Source organism: Tinamus guttatus, unplaced genomic scaffold (genome assembly GCF_059628265.1).
Source record: "Tinamus guttatus ecotype Peru unplaced genomic scaffold, ASM5962826v1 Tinamus_guttatus_pri_ptg000035l, whole genome shotgun sequence".
NCBI classification, from domain to species: domain Eukaryota; kingdom Metazoa; phylum Chordata; class Aves; order Tinamiformes; family Tinamidae; genus Tinamus; species Tinamus guttatus.
Genome location: NW_028288569.1, coordinates 7,024,572 through 7,042,437, shown reverse-complemented (window position 1 = coordinate 7,042,437; position 17,866 = coordinate 7,024,572). Strand labels below are relative to the sequence as shown.

At 41.6% G+C, this 17,866-nt stretch overlaps 1 protein-coding gene across 1 annotated transcript in view; it reads right to left on the bottom strand.

Annotated features, from left to right (window-relative positions):
- IMPG2 (interphotoreceptor matrix proteoglycan 2) overlaps window positions 1-16,346 on the bottom strand; it is a 54,462-nt gene extending 38,116 nt beyond the window's left edge. Inside the window, exons 1-3 of the mRNA XM_088533883.1 lie at window positions 16,070-16,346; window positions 14,598-14,855; window positions 5,730-5,896 (exon numbers count right to left, since the gene is read on the bottom strand). Coding sequence (XP_088390009.1) covers window positions 5,730-5,896; window positions 14,598-14,855; window positions 16,070-16,148 — 504 coding nt within the window. The 5' untranslated portion in view covers window positions 16,149-16,346. The remainder of the gene's footprint in view (window positions 1-5,729; window positions 5,897-14,597; window positions 14,856-16,069) is intronic.
- Between the last annotated feature and the right edge of the window lie 1,520 nt (window positions 16,347-17,866).

Sequence of the window (17,866 nt, the reverse complement as noted above, 5' to 3'; positions counted from 1 at the left end):
CTTTGCTTGCTCTAAGTGCCTTGCTGAAGACAATGGTCCCACGAGTTACCTCAACCCTTCATGTATGTCTCTCGCTCCAGCAGAAAAACTCTCTTCACAGTAACATACTTTTCCCCACCAAGGCTATGGCTTACACCTTTCTCTGTCTTTTGAGAGTAAGGACTCTGACACCACCATGAACACTAAATGCTCCACAGCCAAAGTCATGGGGTTAAGACAATCTTGATATGATAATTAGATTGGCATTTTCTTTTTTTTGGCTTCACATGCCAGCAAGAGCTTGGCAGCTGGGCAGCAACACTGTTGGTAATGCAGAATCAGTCTCCCCTCTATTCTACATCCTGATCATCATTTCTCCACACACACCTCCCACACAGGCAGCTGCCTATTTGCTTCACTGGATAATATATATATTTTTTGAGGGACATATCAGCGTGGGTTGGGTTCAGAACACACTAGAAATCAAAGGGATGGCAAATGAGAACTCATAAGGACACTCGAAATAATCACAGAACAAAATCTTCAACTTGAAAAAAGACACAGCCAAGGCAACCTTCAAAACATCAGTATCAAAAGTCACATTATACCATCTGACTATTACTACAACACTAAAAACTCTTACGCTGGACAAGAATACGTGGTCTGTTCCCCTGTTTGTTTTGATACGTCAGGCTAACAAAACAAATGGGAAGCCAAATAAATTTATGAATATTACTTGTTAAACGCTATTTCCTATCCCCACCATTTCTTACCCTCCACTTCTAATCATAGCACATACTGGTATTATATTCATAGTGAGAGCTGACCTTGCATCTTGCTTTATGATCACATATGTTACAAGTCACTCACCACATGTTCCTAATGTGAAATCATCTGCAGATCTATCAAAAAAAGCTGAGCAATCGTGGTATTTGCTATAGAGTAATAGGTACTTTCCAGCATCTTTCAGCAGGTGCTGAGTGTTTACAGTAGATTTTGCACACTGTGTTTTCTTTCAAAGAACTGCAAACTATGCTTAATTTCACATCTGTTTTTTAACCTCTCAAAATATCTTTTCTCCCTACCACATCTCCAGGGCTTTCACCTTCAGTGCTTTTAATTTTATAGGTTCCAACTCAAACAGTCTGAGCAGCATTTTCTGATGCAATTGGTACATAATGTTGCAAATACCTTCCTATATTAGCTGTTTTGTATAGGCTAGAGGTGGGTGAGCTCCTAGGCTTCTTCCTAATCACAGTCAGCAGCACAGAGGACTCAATGAATGTTGTGTGAAGCTCTAAAAAAAGGAGTCAGAGCTGTAAGAGATCCTCAGTGTATTAAAAGGATAAACCATTCTGTGATTCTGTGATAAAGGGTAGACAACAGGTCTACCAAAGAAGATCCTTTGATTACATTTGTTTCTTTATCTGCAACAGGTTCACGTCTATACATAATAGAAGCAGAAAAGAAAAATCCAAGTTTGGTCACCAACAGTTTCGCTCAGTCCTAACACCTCCCTCCCATAGGAACCAGCTGTTCACATTGCCTGGGGAGCTCACTGTTTAGAGGACAAAGCGAGGGAACTGCAGGCAATTGGCTCTCTAATCTTCTTACAGGAATCTACAAGAATAGACTGCATACGGATATTCAAACCTCTAGTGTCTTTTCATTGTGATTAACAAGTTACACAGAATTAAAGAAAATTTGTAAGAAAAAAAAAAAGTAGAGCTTTTTAAGAAAACTAAACAGCCCTCTTTTTGAAGAAGCCCCAGAATACACAGAAGAAAAATGTCTTCTCTGAAGGAGCAAAACAAAACAGGAGAGCAGGTGTCAAAACAGTCTAACTGGCTAGTCCAGAAACATTGCATTATTTCAGCAATGCATAAACCCAAAAAATATCTCCAGCAGCTATGTTGGGACCTTACAAAAAATGTCATCTGCCAGCTGTAAATGTTCATGTGAACAGCACACAGATTGTGTTGGTTTGGCAGCAGTGTTTCACTCTCATAGCAGAAAATCCAAGGCTCCTGTGGAAAACTTTCGTTACTTTTTTGTTTCTCTCCTTTTGCACCTTTCAGACATTATCTATTAAGAGTGTTAAGCACAGCCATAGCCACAGGGCAGAAGGATCAAATTTTGGCAACTGGAATTTCAAACATGTATCCATGGAAAGATGGTCTCTGTTACATACATTTACTACAAATAAGATGCAACTACACAGCAAAGGAACAGAGTTAATTCGTATGAAACAAAGTTTAGAAGAAGAAACATACTGCCAGCAAAAATTCCCTATAGACTAGAAATATCTTTGTCCTCTCTGTTTCTGCCAAGATTTGAAAAGATGGGGGGGATAATAGAATCACGCACTTGATAAATCCACTTAATCACCAGAGAAAATAAACTTAGGATAGTATTCAACCCATATAAAGTATTTTTATTTAGCATCATCACACAGAATATGAAAAATTGAGGGGGCAAAAAAGAATATTTAGAACCATTTTTATGGCTGGCATAAATCTATATAGCTGTTAAACTGCTCCTTCTGAAAATCTAGCAGGAGGTTTGTTTTAAGAACCTGGTGAAAACTTAATATTATCACACAACACACAAATATGCATATAGATGCACACATATTCTGTAAGCAACCACACAGAAGCAGCTTTCTAAGACAACGCAGGGCCCATATACCTTATGTAAGCGAAGAATAACACGAACACTGCCTTGTGAGGCCCACCTCCCTTACCAGGAGAAGCTCTGATGTCTGAAGAGCCAACCTCGCTATCTACTCCTTCACCAGATCCATCAGGTCTCCTAGACTCAGAGAGTTTGAGCAAAATTCCTCCTGAAGAAAAAAATTCCACAGTTGGGTACCAAAAGGACCATAGTTCTAGCTGGCATCAAGTATGGGAGATCATCAACAATGAGAGAAGTAGCTTTGTTCTGCATGTAAACTAGCCTACGTTGGAGCAAGCATTGCAATATCCATAGGTGCGTGACAGCAATTACCAGGGGTTAGAGGACAGGGTAAAAGACAAAGCCAGAAAGGAAGGATAGTAAGTGTCTTTAGCTACATTGCTCAAAAATTCCAAACCTGAACAAAATCAACACAAACAGCAATTTTGCTGAATTTCTGTTTACTGAGACCAAATCATACTGAATAATCTTACCTACTTTTCATGCACACTGAACTCATTTTGAAGGAGAAGGAAAATTTGTGACAGCCAGTAATTGTGAAAACAGAATTTCGTGTTGTCCACTCACAAGCAATAGAGAGAGAGACTCCAGACACTGCTGACATGCATAATACAGAAGAGGAAGAAAATCACCTCTGTTAGAGCAGTAATAGCCAGCAAATAACAGAAAGAAGTGGGAATACTTCTACCTGCTGCAGGCTCTAAACCAAGCTGCTGAAATGCACCAAAGATGATTCACAGAGCATGGAGAGCAGAGCAAGATCGGAAGCAAGTGTTATTCAATGAGGCTTATAATGGCCAGACCAGGAGTTTATAGACTGAACTGCCACCAACTATGTACGTTGCTTTTCTACAGTGCAAGAAGGAAGTGATTCTTTCTTGCAAACAACTGGGAGCGTGGATTATTCACACGTGTCATCCTAGGAGGCACTGTGCATGCTGTGCAGTGCTGGCAGCCCTCACTATTGGATGAGAAATGCTCAGCACTTTGGGGAATCGAGCCTAAGGAACCAAGAAGTAAATGTCAATGTCTGACCCCAAGCAAACGAATGGACACATTGTAATGAGAGAAAAAATCCCATGGGCCAAGCTGGTCCTCAACTCATACCATGAAGAGAGAGGTGTGGAAGCAACTCAACACATGCCTAAAAGCAGAGTTGTAATACCTGTATCTGGTTGGACTTGCAGAGCTGCTTTAAAGAGGTTCCACCCTCTGAAGTCCACCTCATGCCTTTGCACATGTGAGAAATCAAAAAATCTGACCTACGTATTTAAAAAAAATACACCACTAGGCCTTTTGAAGCTGACCAGGAAAGTGTTAGAGTGTTCTCACCATCATTTTTTGGTTCAAATTTAAACTGAGCCCAAGCTTATATTTCAAAAGAGGCACCTGCCAGAGATGTGACATTTACACATTGGTGACATCAGTCAGTACCTCTGAAGACAGATCTGTTTGCCATCAAATGAGCCCATCTCACTGTCAACTTTTACCAGCTGTGCTAAAAGCAAACAAGATTAACAGTGCTGAAGGGAATATACCCAGCTACAGAAAAAAAAAAAGGAAACTTGGTTTACACACAATTCATCTGAATAAATCATCAAATATAGAGCACTTTATCTGACTCCTTTGTAATATTTGAGGAACATACCCTAAAGGTAAAGCAGAGTGGGAAGCTAGGCACATCATCCAACATCTCAGAATCATCCAGATTTTGTTTAATAACTTATACTTAATAGCAGTTTAATAACATTGCAAAACAACTCTCACTATACATCATCTCACTACCAAAATGTTACCTAACCAGTTATATATTTACTGTGCACATAAAAAGTACATGTGAACTTTCTTTGTCTCTCTTTTTGCAAAGTCCAAGGACAACAGTACCACGAGATCTCACAGAAGCAGCCTTTTGCTAACATTCACCTATGAGGTCTGACATGCAAGCTCAGAAAACAAAACAAAACAACTCTCCTCATTATCTGCAGCAGTTCACAGTTGCATCCTTGGTGCATATTACTAACATAGGAGTCCATAAAAAAACAGAGAAGAAAAATGTCAGCACACCCATACTAGCAGAACTTCACTGATTCTATGGGATCACATATTTAAGACTTCTCACAAGTTGCATGAAAATACACCCAAGGCTTGCAAAGATGCAGAAGTTAATTTTAAGTAGGATATATATGCCACTAGACACGTTAGGACAGTCTTTTAACCAGAGAAAATTGTTCTCCTCTGATAAAAGATGTACAATACTTTACATTTGTACCAAGTTAGGTACTTAACTTTGTATTTAAGACTTAATTTTAAAATTGGTACAAACTCCCTTCAAATTTTATTTGAGATAGGCTTATTTAGTTTAGGTTAATCCTCATTTTCTTTACGTCAAAATAAGCTTTTGCTTCAAGCAAAATAACAGAGATCACGCCTAAGTCTTCAGCAATATTTTCCCTTTTCCGTACTCCCACCCACACACATTCACATTTATAAAACAATTTTAAGCTCTACAACTCCTTGTAGTGAAAAAGTCAGCCATTGCCTTGGTAAGACATCAAAGCCTTGAATATGTATAGCTCCATTCATTTCAGTAAGGCTACAACATGCAGGCAGAGCAAACCTATAGCAGGTCAAGCACCAAGGAGGTACTTCTGCCATACCTCCTTGACAGAAGCAGAAATACCGCTCAGCACCTCCTGCTTCAAAGAGTCATTGGAGCTGAAGGTACCTCCAGATGTAGTTTGCAGCATAGAGTATCATACAACTACAGAGGGCAACACATCACAGCCTGCCCCATGTCAGGTTGCCTTTTCAGGCAAGGGGTCTGGACATCCTTCCTGAGTCAGGAATGTATCTCTTAAAGACAACGCTCTCCTCATCACAATTGTGTTTCCTTCTATGAGATGACTTATAACTTTGCTTTCAGAGCCTTTTGTCTCAAAATAACCTGGAATGTAACACCTGTGCATGCTTTCAGATGCTCACGTGCCAAACTATACTTTGCTGCGTTAGGTTGTGCCCTTGTTCATGAGAAAACAGCATCCTGGTGCTGCACCTACCTTCATGATCAGGCTCCGGTGCTCTTCCGATCGACTGAAGTTGGTGCCTATTTCCAGGATGCTCATTGCTCCTTCCTCACACAGGTTCATCCAGGTGTGATACTCTTCGCGCTCTGGCAGTCTATCCCAGAACGTCTTGAAGACCTCCCAGACAGTTTCCTGACACACTGAAGGAAGCAGAAAGGCCTGACGTTAGTACGAGTGTTGCAGTGGCAGGGGCAGCCAGGGTAGTACAGTCCATATGCTGTATGCCCCTCAGTGCATTCATGTACACAACGCTATGACTGTCTACATGCAAATGTACAGGGCACTACATGGATTGAAAATGAAAATGCTGGATCTTCTCCGCTTATACTACTTCTCTCCCTGAATTATTTATTGAAGTGATTAATTTCCTCATTAATGAAAAAGGAGAGCAAGAGAGGGACCACTTGCTTCTTAATAACCAAGAATATGTGAAATTGTGCTTGATCAATGGGCCCAATTTTTAGAAAATTCAGGGAACTAAAACAGTATGGCAAATGTCTTTGGGGAAAGGAGAGCTCTTATTCAATTTCCAAAAATTAGAGCTATAGCAAAAAAACTTGTAGAATGCCAACCAGTAACACAATTTCTTGGGATTCAACTTCAGAAGGAATTTAAATAAGTTTTAGAAATTATAACTTTATTAATCATTTATAAAACAATAATAAGGCAGGATAATGATACAGCAACATAATATGCTAAGAAGTAAACCAATGTCTAACCCCATTGTGTATTTGGGCTGTTAAAGGACTGGACATGTGTGACTGAAGAGAAGGTCTGTGAACTGAGGGTTAAATTTTCTTGTACTTCAGCAGCACTAATCCCCCTCTCCTGCGTGTGCCCTTTGCCAATCAGAGCAGTTGGTCACATAATGTCCATGCCACAACCTCTCTGTGACCCAGGATAACTGGAAGAGAGGAAGGTTTATGGGATTTTCTTTGCATCCTGGAAAAGACCAACCTTAAAAAGAGAACGACTTTAAAAACCACTGGTAGCAGATGCCAGCCTAGAGTAGTTGCAGACAAACCTGCTTTTCAATACTAATCTGATTTCACTAGCTATAGACAGCTTGGCAGAGGAAGGCTTTGCTTTCAGGGAAAGTCTTAACATTGTAAGCAAAACCCTACAAGGGACTAACTTTGAATCTCCAAGAAACTTATTGTCTTCAGTTACCTTAAAAATATGCTCCAGTTTTTTCACTGGTTCTGTGGGGTTTTTGTTTTGTTGTTTGTTGTGCCATGTATTCTAAATTCCAATATCTTGTATACTTATGTAGAATTGGAAATGCATGTCACACATGATATTGCCTCTTCCTTCAACCAGGAGATGGACATTTTTCTTAAACGCAAATGCTTTATCAGTAATCACCTTAAGAAGCTATTTCAAGTACACCTTTAACACTCAGCTGATTCTGTTAATGCTGAACAGCACCACGAAGAAAAACCTTTTCCCCCATCCCACATTTCAGTCTACCAGAGGAACTGAAGCCATTTCTCCACTGCAGATCTCACTACAGATGTTCATTATTTCCACAACACATTTCTGACAGCTTTTCAGCAAGAAAATTAGACCTGCAGGTCATTTGATGTGACTGGAGCAGTCATATATTTCTGTGTTCCAGCATCCTGTCACCTTCCAGGAACCTAAAACTGCCTGTAAAGCACAGTAATTGGGTAAGGGGTACTGGAGATGCTTTCAATCAGCCTTGCTTATCCACCTTGTCTAGAACTAGGTTAGAAATATATGATTGAGGTAAATTATTAAAACTAACAAGAAATAAACATCAAATCTACATACATCCATACCCTGTCTCACCTTCACTCACTTATGAGGCAGGAATCGCCTCTCCCTAGAAGTTTGCACAGGCCTCAGGCATTGAAGCAATAATCCTGCCCTGGGGTTTGTGAATCCTGCTGGAGTTTAATAAACTACAGATGCCACTTGGCTTCTGGAAACATCTCCTTTAGCACCCCATTGGTAAGAGCTGGGTGTTTAGGGAAAGACTGAAGTCTAGTTTCAAACTGTGAAGACAGAGTTGAGAATACAACTTCCTCCGATTTCTTCAGGCGATAACTGCACCCTGCCTTATGGACCTAACGGGGCCTTCGCTCCAGGTGCAACATTGCGCAGCAGCTCTCTTGAAATGACCTCGTGCCTGGGATGAGTCCTCCGCAGGACTCATCAAGCGAGAAACGAAGGGCTTGCGAATTTGCAGCAGGGGCACTGCGTAATCCTACAGTTCTCAAATGGCAGCAGACACAGCATTGGCTTTCCAGTTACAAGAGGTAATTGGCAGTAATCAAGGCAGTTTTCCTGGCAGTTTTCCTTAATGCTCTTAATTAAGTTGAATCTCTTTTTTAAAATCAATTTGATGGGACTGTGCCTTGCCTGAATAAAGCTGCTGCTGTGTGAACAGCTGCCCCAGTCACCTGCCGACAGATTAAGGATTTGTTGGGCACCTTTTCATTTGAGATTAGGCACCCCACTGAACTCCAATCCCAAAGATATTTTACCATCTGTGGGCTCCGATCCTATTAATCAAACTTAGGCTGTCAGAACAGGTCTGTATTTTCTCTGGAAACAGAAAAGGAGCCGTGGATAAGGAGCCTTATAACACTTCATATTTACATGCATGTGGCCACTCCAAGCATAACACCAAGGACACAGCACAATTTTCATTACAGCTCAAATCATTCCAACATACAGAAATGCTTCTGTCTCCCATTCCTCCTTCAGGCATGGGAAAGAGGGAGTACACTCTGATCATGGCACGAATCATGTGGTGATCCAGAACGAACAGACACCACCCTCCTGTTGCATTTAGATTCGTTAAAAATGTGATTAATCTCTTAACATGAAGGTGAAGTGCCCCCCTGTAACAGGTGCTCGTGCAGGCCTTGAAAACTCTTGAAAGCAAACCAGCCAACCGGCCAGCCCTGCCAGTGGCACAAAAAGATTCCGACCAGCCCCAGCAATGGTGCCGCTTGGGCACCAGGTCGGCCCTCAGAGCATGCAAGAAGAGCTCGTCTTTGTGGCTGGGCCCTGGCTCCAACCTCTCACGGCATGCTGCAGGGGCAGTCACCGCCGCAGGCTACGTGGGGCACGTAGCAACATCAGGCCCTAGAAGAGGCAGGATTTGTGACCAGGACTCTAATCCGCAGCAAACAATGCCAATAAGAAGCATCGTAAAAATTGCAATCAGTCTTTTAAGGCAGCAAGTTAAGAGCCTTGAAGTTGCGTGTGGGTGGAAAGGTAAGCTCCTCTTGAGAAGGACTTCCTCCTCCATCATGGTCGTGATGATAAAGAATCCTTATTTTAGCATTAACTAATCTCTCCGCTACTTTGCAATGTTCCTCTGAAGTAACACACACACACACACAAAGAGAGATTAAAAAAAAAGCCCCATGCTAAGGGATAGGATCATTGCAGCTCTGTACAGGTGAGTAAGCAAGCACATACAACACATGTAACTAGTTGGCATGGCAAATCAAATCAAATTTGGAAGCCAAATAGCTTGTTCTGCTTTTTCCCCCCAAAATCACCTTGCATGTACACTACATTTTGCACATGCTCCATCCCATGAAAGACAGCCTTGGAAATCAGAAGTCACGTCACTCATCACGAAGATACCATCACCTTCATGGTGTGAGAGAGATCCAAGGCACAGGAAAAGAAAGGGAAGGAGCAGCACATTTGGCTCAGCCCTTGAATAAACTTGCACTTGAGCAGAGTGCTCCAGGCCTATAAAAGAGCCAAGGTTTTGTTTTTTAAAAGCTGCCTCAGAAAACCTTACATGGAATAAAACCATGGGAACCCTAGCACATCTACTCTGGAAGATGAAATTCTGGCCTTTGGGAGTTTAGCTGCTTTGATTTTGATGCTTAGACTCAAATAATACTTATGAATAATAGGGAATATCCTGAGAAGTTTAAGATAATATCTCATCCAAACGAATACCCATATCAGTACAAGCGTTTTTGAGCAAGTGTTTTAATCCCTTCTGTAGGAAGGGATTAAAGAAACGTTGTTTAAAGTTTATTTCCCTTAATATTTTGACGTTCTTTTCAAAATCTCCATCCGAGATTTGCAGTGAGATCTGCCCTCCCTCTCTCCTGTGTAACCACACGGCCATGTCTCCTGCATGCGGACGGGAGAGGCCGCCTCCCGGCTCCAGCTTTACCGTGCAGGACGCGCTGATCCCTCCAGCGAGCGGCAATTAGCCTCTTACATCCGAGTGCCCGCTCGGGGATTTCCGAGGTGAACAGCAGGGCCACCACATGACAAGACCGTGCCCCTCAGAGGGGGTCGGGTGGCCATTTGTGTAAGTGGGCAGCGCTGAAGTTTAATCCCCCTTAAATCCCATTACTGCTTCTTAAGAGTCAAACCCTGCCGAGGAGCTGGCAGCACCACGCCAGGCCGACTGTCCTATTTCAAGGTAACACGAGGGCATCTCCTCCTCTCCCTGCAGGACAGGATGGCTTAGCCGCGTTTTGGTAACGACCGCGACAATATGGCCGAGCCCACCCTTCCCCCCAGGGCTTCGTGAGCACCTTCCCAGCGCAGAAATAAACACACACAAGCGCAGGAATCGCCTCACGCCTTGCTGAGGCGCTACCACACGCGGGCTGCTCCAGAGCAACCTTTAGACAACGCAACAATAGTTCGACGCGAATTACCTAATCCACCTCAAAATTGTTCATCAAAATAACACTGATGTACTAAACTCTAGCACACAAACTATTCTCCTAGCATTATTTCGGTGACTGTGAAGGTGTGTTTTACTGGGGGGGAAAAAACACCACAAGCTTTTCAGAAGCTTATACTGACACCTAGTCATCATTGCAGCGTAGAAGATGACAGAAGTAGAGCTCTACCAACAAACCTGGTCGAGCATGAACGAGACAAAACATGCCAGGGAAGAAGGGAAAATAAGGAGAAAAGGCTCACTCGGCCAGGCATTTTGATTTATTTACTGTATATTTGTTTAGCCAAGTACTTGTTATGATTTTTGACTGTTTGCTTTCATCATTATTCAGCAACATTTGAAAAATTTGCAACATTCATGGTGTCAACATCAAATTGAATCTTCGCTCTTAACTCTGCCCACATATACTACATAAATAACATCATTATTTTTAATACTTCGATATATGGATCTGAACCAACCGAAAAAGCAGAGAGAAAATCTGGTTTCTAACTTTAACACGGACAGCTCAATCCAGTGCCTGAGACTGCCAAATCTAGGGTTATTATCCTACATAGCACCTCTTTCTGAGAAACATTGCTTATTCTTTTTAAAGTACAAAAGAGATGTTTAGATGTTTTCTTTATCCCTTTTTAACTATCACACCCTAAAATGCTGTCTAGTTCCTCCTTTAGGTCAGTGTCTTTAGATACTATCATTAGTTCTTCAGCTTTATGTGCAGCTCTGGCTGATAAAAAAAGATTTGGCAGGGAGACTATTTGCTCTAGTCATCTGAAGATAACGCACATATGGCAAACTGTTTAAGAAAGTGGATCACATTAGGAAAAAATGCAAACGGAATTTCAAAAACGCAGCCAGCAGAGTGACAGCATCTCAGATATCCCAAAGACAGAACTAGTATTTACCCGGGCAAAACATTCAAAATTAACATCACTTTTTACAGTATAGTCACTATCTGAAACTCACACAGTCACTACAATTTCACTGCATCTATTTTGTGAAACCTACATCTGCCAACTAGACATGTTGACTTGATGCTCAACAAAAAAGTCCAGCTACCAATTAGCACTAGATTTACATGAAACCCTCTTTTTAAAGGGACATGTTAAAACAGTCTCTAGGATCCAGGGAACAGGCTTTGGGAAACCAATGTACAACTCATTTCCATCTATATGTTCTCTGCCTCTCTCTCAGACTCACTCTCTGTAATGAAATACAAAGCCAGCCAACAGCAGTATTTTCCATATATAGTTACAAAAGATGCAGAGCATGCAGAAGACTACAGAGATAACCATACCCCCAAATTTGGTCCAGAAGAGGCAGAAAATAATGCCTATTGCTTAATGTAAAACTCCATCTGTTTTGCAAAGTGAATGACTGCAGGAATAAACCAGGACTCAAGAAATCTGCCTGCTATACAGCAGATAACAGAGAAAAAAACACACAAGTATTCCTTCTCTTGGCTGGTGCTTCTATCAATTACAATACTCACAGTCACCAATGAGCGGTTATACCATTACTTAGATTTCAAAACACTGAATGCTGCTATTGCACTTTTAGAGTTTACTGATGTTTTTCTGTATTACTTTCTGTATTCTGTTACCGTTTTAAAATTGCTTATGTTTTCTATCTCTTCAGATTACTGATTTGAGAAACAGATCTCTGGAGCTGCAGTACATGTCACAAATGTGACTGTTTTTAGTAGAATTTTTCCTTTAAAAAAAAAATCCAGAAGTTGTGCTTGGTGGGGCAGAGGGAAGCTGTGCACTTGAAGTGCACAACTCTAGAGCAGGAGCACTCGGCTCAAAGACTATGTTAGAAATGCACATCAGTCCATCCCTACCACTCACAGAGGCATTAGCAAGCCAGTTTAAGTAAATAAAACCACAGATAGTCGTAGTCCTACCTGTTCCCTTGTACAGGCAGATATAGATAGAACAAGGGTAACTTGGCTATCCAGCACATGCAAGCCTTTACTTTTTAAAAAATAATCAAACTCTTTGATAAGAGTTGGTAAGAATTCTCCGACAGAAGGATAAAGGACGTCATTCCCTTCCTTCAACAGGTATAGAAAAAGACAAAGATTCTTAAAATTCATACTAAAAATGAAAGCCATTTTATGTGGGTCTGGCTACTACCACATGTATTGCCTTGCAAGGTCAATTGCTTCTCTCCTCTCTGATACCGGCTAGCCTCTGAGAGAGGGACTGTGACAACACTTTCTTAGGAATGTTTTGTTGATAGTGCACAGACAAGTAAGTTCATCTTACTATTTTATTACTGCTCTGATTTAGGTAGCTAGTAAAACACAATTTCAAGAAAAAGCAGGTATATAATTCAGCAACACTCACGGAAGAGCTTTATTGTGGATGAAAGTAACAGCATCACCAGCTCTCACTTTCCCCAGATGCATTTATTCAGGCTGTGATTAAGCAAACCTCAGCAAATATTCCTGGTGCATTACAGAGCTGCCAGCAGAATGAAGAGGACAGCCTGCTTGAATTGGTCCTTGCTCCCGTTACCTGCTGTTATTTTGCTATTTAAAGTCATCTCTGCTTCTTGCAGAAATCACCAGTTCCAACGGGCTTTGGAAACAGACCCTTAACTCAAAAAAGCAGAATCCTGACTAAAATACCCTTGAGGGGCTTTGAGAAGCCTGGGAATTTTCTGAAACGGTCTCTGAAGTCATACTTACATAGCAGGTAGAGGGGAAGTTAGCTAGACCAAGGTAGAACAAATCACTAGATGGTGGCACGAGAAGGAAGGTAGTGTAGCACAGTCCACAAAGAAATAAGATCCAAAAGAGGCCTCCATACAAACACCTTATCCTGAAAGGTTTTCAGTTAGCCCAACTGTTATTTTATAAGCTGAATTTTAAGATGGGGTTTCTATATGATCAGAGGACTGCTGTATCCTTAATAGCACTAAAAAACAAGTGCATTCGAGCTGTGGAAATCAGCCTCCCATTGCTCAAAATCACTTCTTTAAATCCCTGTATATTGATACTCTGCAACACATACAGTCCTCAGGAACCTTATTAGGAAGGAGCAATTTCTGTTGAGAGGGCAGCAGTATCACTGCAGCTACTGCTGAGAAGATGAGGCCGAAGAAGGGGCTGTCGCAGCCCAGAAGTGAGAGAACGGCCTTCATCTTGTGACTGTTGAGAGCACCGTATTAACCTAGTGAGCAACCAGAAAGGCTGATCCAGCATCCACGGTGGATGTCTGGGACTGGAGAGATTATAGGCTCAATACCTGCCTTGTCTCAAGCTTTGCAGGACCTTAGGTAAGTCATTTAAGGTAGAATTATTCATCAAAGTGATGCAGGATTTCTGTTTCTCAGTTTATGCATGATAGATTTGCCACTTGTTTTAGTGCAATGGTACGAGTGTAACTACCATGTGGACAGAAGCCAGTATGGCCCTCTCTTTATTTTTTCCTCCCCAATATATTTTGCCCAAAATCCTTTCCTAAATCACATAAAGGTTTTAAATAAAAATATAAATTTCTAATTAGTGAATTACCTTTTAATAAACTTTATTTAGAAATCCAAAAGGCATTCTTATTTTGCACAAAGATGCTGTAAAAGAAACTATAGTAACTTAATTGTATAATTGTCTTATTTTAAAGTAGGTACTTAAGTGTGTGGCTGCAGTTATCTGCGGGACTTGCTTGTATAGGCAATCAAAAAGTCCCATTAAACAACATGTCTCTGAATATGTTTCCTTCTACTCGATAGCAGCTATGAGTGACAGCAGCTCTTTCTCGTTTTACTGATAGATTATGTGGAAACATAGTAAGACATCATGAAGTGTTTGGATGGCACAGTAAAGACAGGCGCAAATGTCCAAAAGAAAGACTAGATCTGCCGCTTAGTGAACCTGTGTGCACCTATTTTTCCAACCAAATTGTTCTGTAAGAAAGGATGAATATGCTTAGCTCAGTTAATACCAACTTTTTGGTGGAGAATAACTAGTCATGAGAAAAGCCACACAGAAAAGTTTGCTGGGAAACACCACAGCTCTCGCATAGTTCCTATCCTTACCTTTAAAAGATTCATCTACTAATTTCTCTTTAAACAGCTGCTCTTTATCAGCTGCCCCCAAAAGGCACACGGCTGCATTGTTCATGCTCACATACCTCTGAGTCTGAAGTATTTGAGGTGGTTGGCAATAGCCTGCTCAACGGATTCATCAGGGCAGATCTTCACTCCGGGAAACAGAAGGGATCGCCGCCTCCGAAGCAGCAAAGGGCTGATGACCTTTCCAGGCTCTGGGGTGCCATGAGCTTGTTTTGATTCACGAGAAGGAGAAGAGTTTGCTAACCGCCAATCACCGAGTTGAGGGGCCGCTAAAGCATCTTTAGCCTGTGTTCCTTCTGCAGTTGAATAAGCTTCTGCTGTAAAATTAAAACCACACAAAAAAATTTCAGGTAAGATAATGACACATTCATGCATATCTTAATGCATCTTAGTGCCGTGGTTTTGATCTCTGAAGGACACAACTGTGCTTTCTTCTGTTAACAAGGCATTTACTCTCCCCTCAAACCTGTCTGTATGATAACAGCACTATTTTAAACAACCTTAAGCTCTTTACAGCATCTTGTGAAGTGATAACATAACCTAAAGCCCTAACCCTATAAATGATGTTTTATGCTGACCTTCACTTCTGTGACTTAGCTCCTTTAAGCCAAAGGGACCACATATGTGAATAAAGAGATGTGCTTGACAACTTGCAGGACCACTAAACCAATTCCCCTTATTCTACACCAGCACTCTGCAAGAAATGTTTATTTTTCATATTCCTTGCTTTAAGTAAGCTGCCTGAATCAACACCTACCAAGTGTACTTGAGGGGAATGAGAAAGGGGAAAAAAAGCTTATCAGCTTTGGCTTTTAGCTTTTTCATTTCCTACTGTTGGTTTGACTGCATCAGTGCAAACAAACTCTCACAGGGTTTGAGGGAAAACTGTGTCTGTTTAGGTTTAGCCTGACAGCCTAATTCTCTGTCCTCCATAGGCGGGTGAAGTTGTCTAACTCCACACTTTTTTTTTTTCCCATCCCTTTCCATCTCCCTTCTCCCCCTCCCCAAAACACACTAAGGAAGAACCACAATTAATTGAGTGATACATCTATCGTGTTCTCCATTTCACGGGTTACAACCTCGCTCTGCATCATCAAAATCAACAGCATCTTTGACTTTGCTGACTGAAACATGAGAAACATGGTTATTTTGACGGGAGACCACTATCAAATGCAACACAGGGAGAAGGGAATGTCAAACAAGGTCACTATGTCAAAACACCCGTCTTCACCCAGACTGCTACATCTTCGGTCCCTGTACACAGAAATAGAGTAACTAGCATCCTGTAGCTTTATTTCACTCTGTTATAAAGATACAAATGTACAATAACACCTCCTAGAACTCACTGCAAGTTCTCCGTGTTAACACTGATACAGCTTAACACTTTACACAGCACAGACCTGACAAAACATTTTTCTGTATTCTTCTTCTTCCCGTTGCTCTAATACAAAGACCTATTCTTACTTCTACACAGTTACGGGTAAAATCTTTAAAACAAGAATATTAAGAAGAAGGAATAGTTCTGCGTTACCTGCAACAGTCTGAAGATCTCCTTCAATCATTCTCAAAACCAAGATGCAGACAGAGATTTTCCAAGGGAAGTAGAACATACTTACTGTGTCCAAAAAACAAAATACAAAGAAAAAAGTAAAGGAGAATCCCCTTTAGCAAGAGAGCTTTAACGCATCCTTGAAACAACCAAGAGCATCGCCCTTTCTGCAAATGTCTGGATTTCACATCATCTTTGAAAAATAAAAATGTTCAGTAGTTTTCAAAAAATGTTGGCCAAGATATCCTAGGAAAGATCTTCCTTCAGAGAGAGTATCCCACTCCAGTGAAACAAAACAAGAAAAGGTGACGAAAGGAAGCTCTTGGAGTTAGCAGATGGACTGAGACAATTTTTTAATTTTAATCTGGCCAGCTAAGCTCTTTACTGCAGCTTGTCATACCATTAACAGTCCAAACAAGGACAGCACCTTTCACACTTAATTAGCCATGTTTTTTTTTCATTGGCTCTTCAATTTCCGCCTTTTTAAAAACATGCCACCCACCAAATGTCACAGGGAGTGTGTTATGTCCCAGTAGAAGGTCCCAGGGTGCTTTGTAGTCTTCTGCTTGTTCAACTAAACGCATCCAAACACGCACCGACTGCTTTAAACACTGATGTAGGGAGCACCGAAACAATCTTCTCTGGTGTCCTCTCGTGACAGAGCTAATGAGGTCTGGCTGCCTGAGCCTGTGCTAAAGCAGAAAAGCTTGTGTCGTTGCAGCGGTGTGCTTCACATCCCAGAACGGCCGCTGCCACCAGGATAAATCAGGGTGAATCTATTTTTTTTCCATCTCACTTAAGGTATCATTTGGAGCATTAGGAAGAGAGGATCCGTTAACAAGAATGGATCCAAGCAAACCGCCACTTGTCCGAGGTGCTGGGCGCAGCCGTGCTCGCTGTGTCACCCGCGGGATCCGCCGCAGCCCCAGCGAAGCCGCCAGCCACGCGGTGCTGCGCGCAGACCCGCGCGCAGCCTCCCCGGCCCTCCGAGCGCACTAGGCCCGCGGAGCCGCTCCCGGGCCTAGCCTGCCTCTCCTATGCTCACCACAGCGCTGCGCTCAGTGACTGCCTCGCGTTTCATTTGCTTATTTTTTTTAAATCATCCTCTGTAGTGATAGAGGCTTTCAATGTCGGGAGGGACTTGGCTTCCATTACCCACCACAAAAATGCAGCTAAAGCAAGACCAGAATTACTGTCCACACTAATGAAGACAATGGTTCACTTAGCTTAGGAACACACAATAACAAATCCTGATAGAGAATATTTTCGAAATGTACCAAATCGAGCAAGAGTTTGAAATCCAATTCACAGAATCACAGAATGGTTGAGGCTGGAAGGGACCTCTAGAGATCATCTAGTCCAACCCCCTGCTCCAGCAGGGACACCTAGAGCACATGGCACAGGGTGGCATCCAGGTGGAATTGGAAGATCTCCAGAGAAGGAGACTCCACAGCCGCTCTGGGCAGGCTGTTCCAGGGCTCTGTCACCCTCACAGGAAGGGTGGAATTAAATGTCTTCCTGGACAGTTCTCAAATGTAAAGTGATGATTAAAAAAAAGTAATATTCAGCAGCACTGAGAATTTGGCTAGTATAAAAATGCCTGTTTTATAGCTCTGTCAAACTGCAGCTATTTTCTATGGCTCTATCAATCTTCTGGGCAATAAATTATTCTAAACATTTAAATGCAGTTTTAATCATATTTCAACCTATTAATTTTAAATTCAACAATGATTTCAGAAATTAGACTGAAATTTAGACTTGCAATGGCTGGAAATTTCT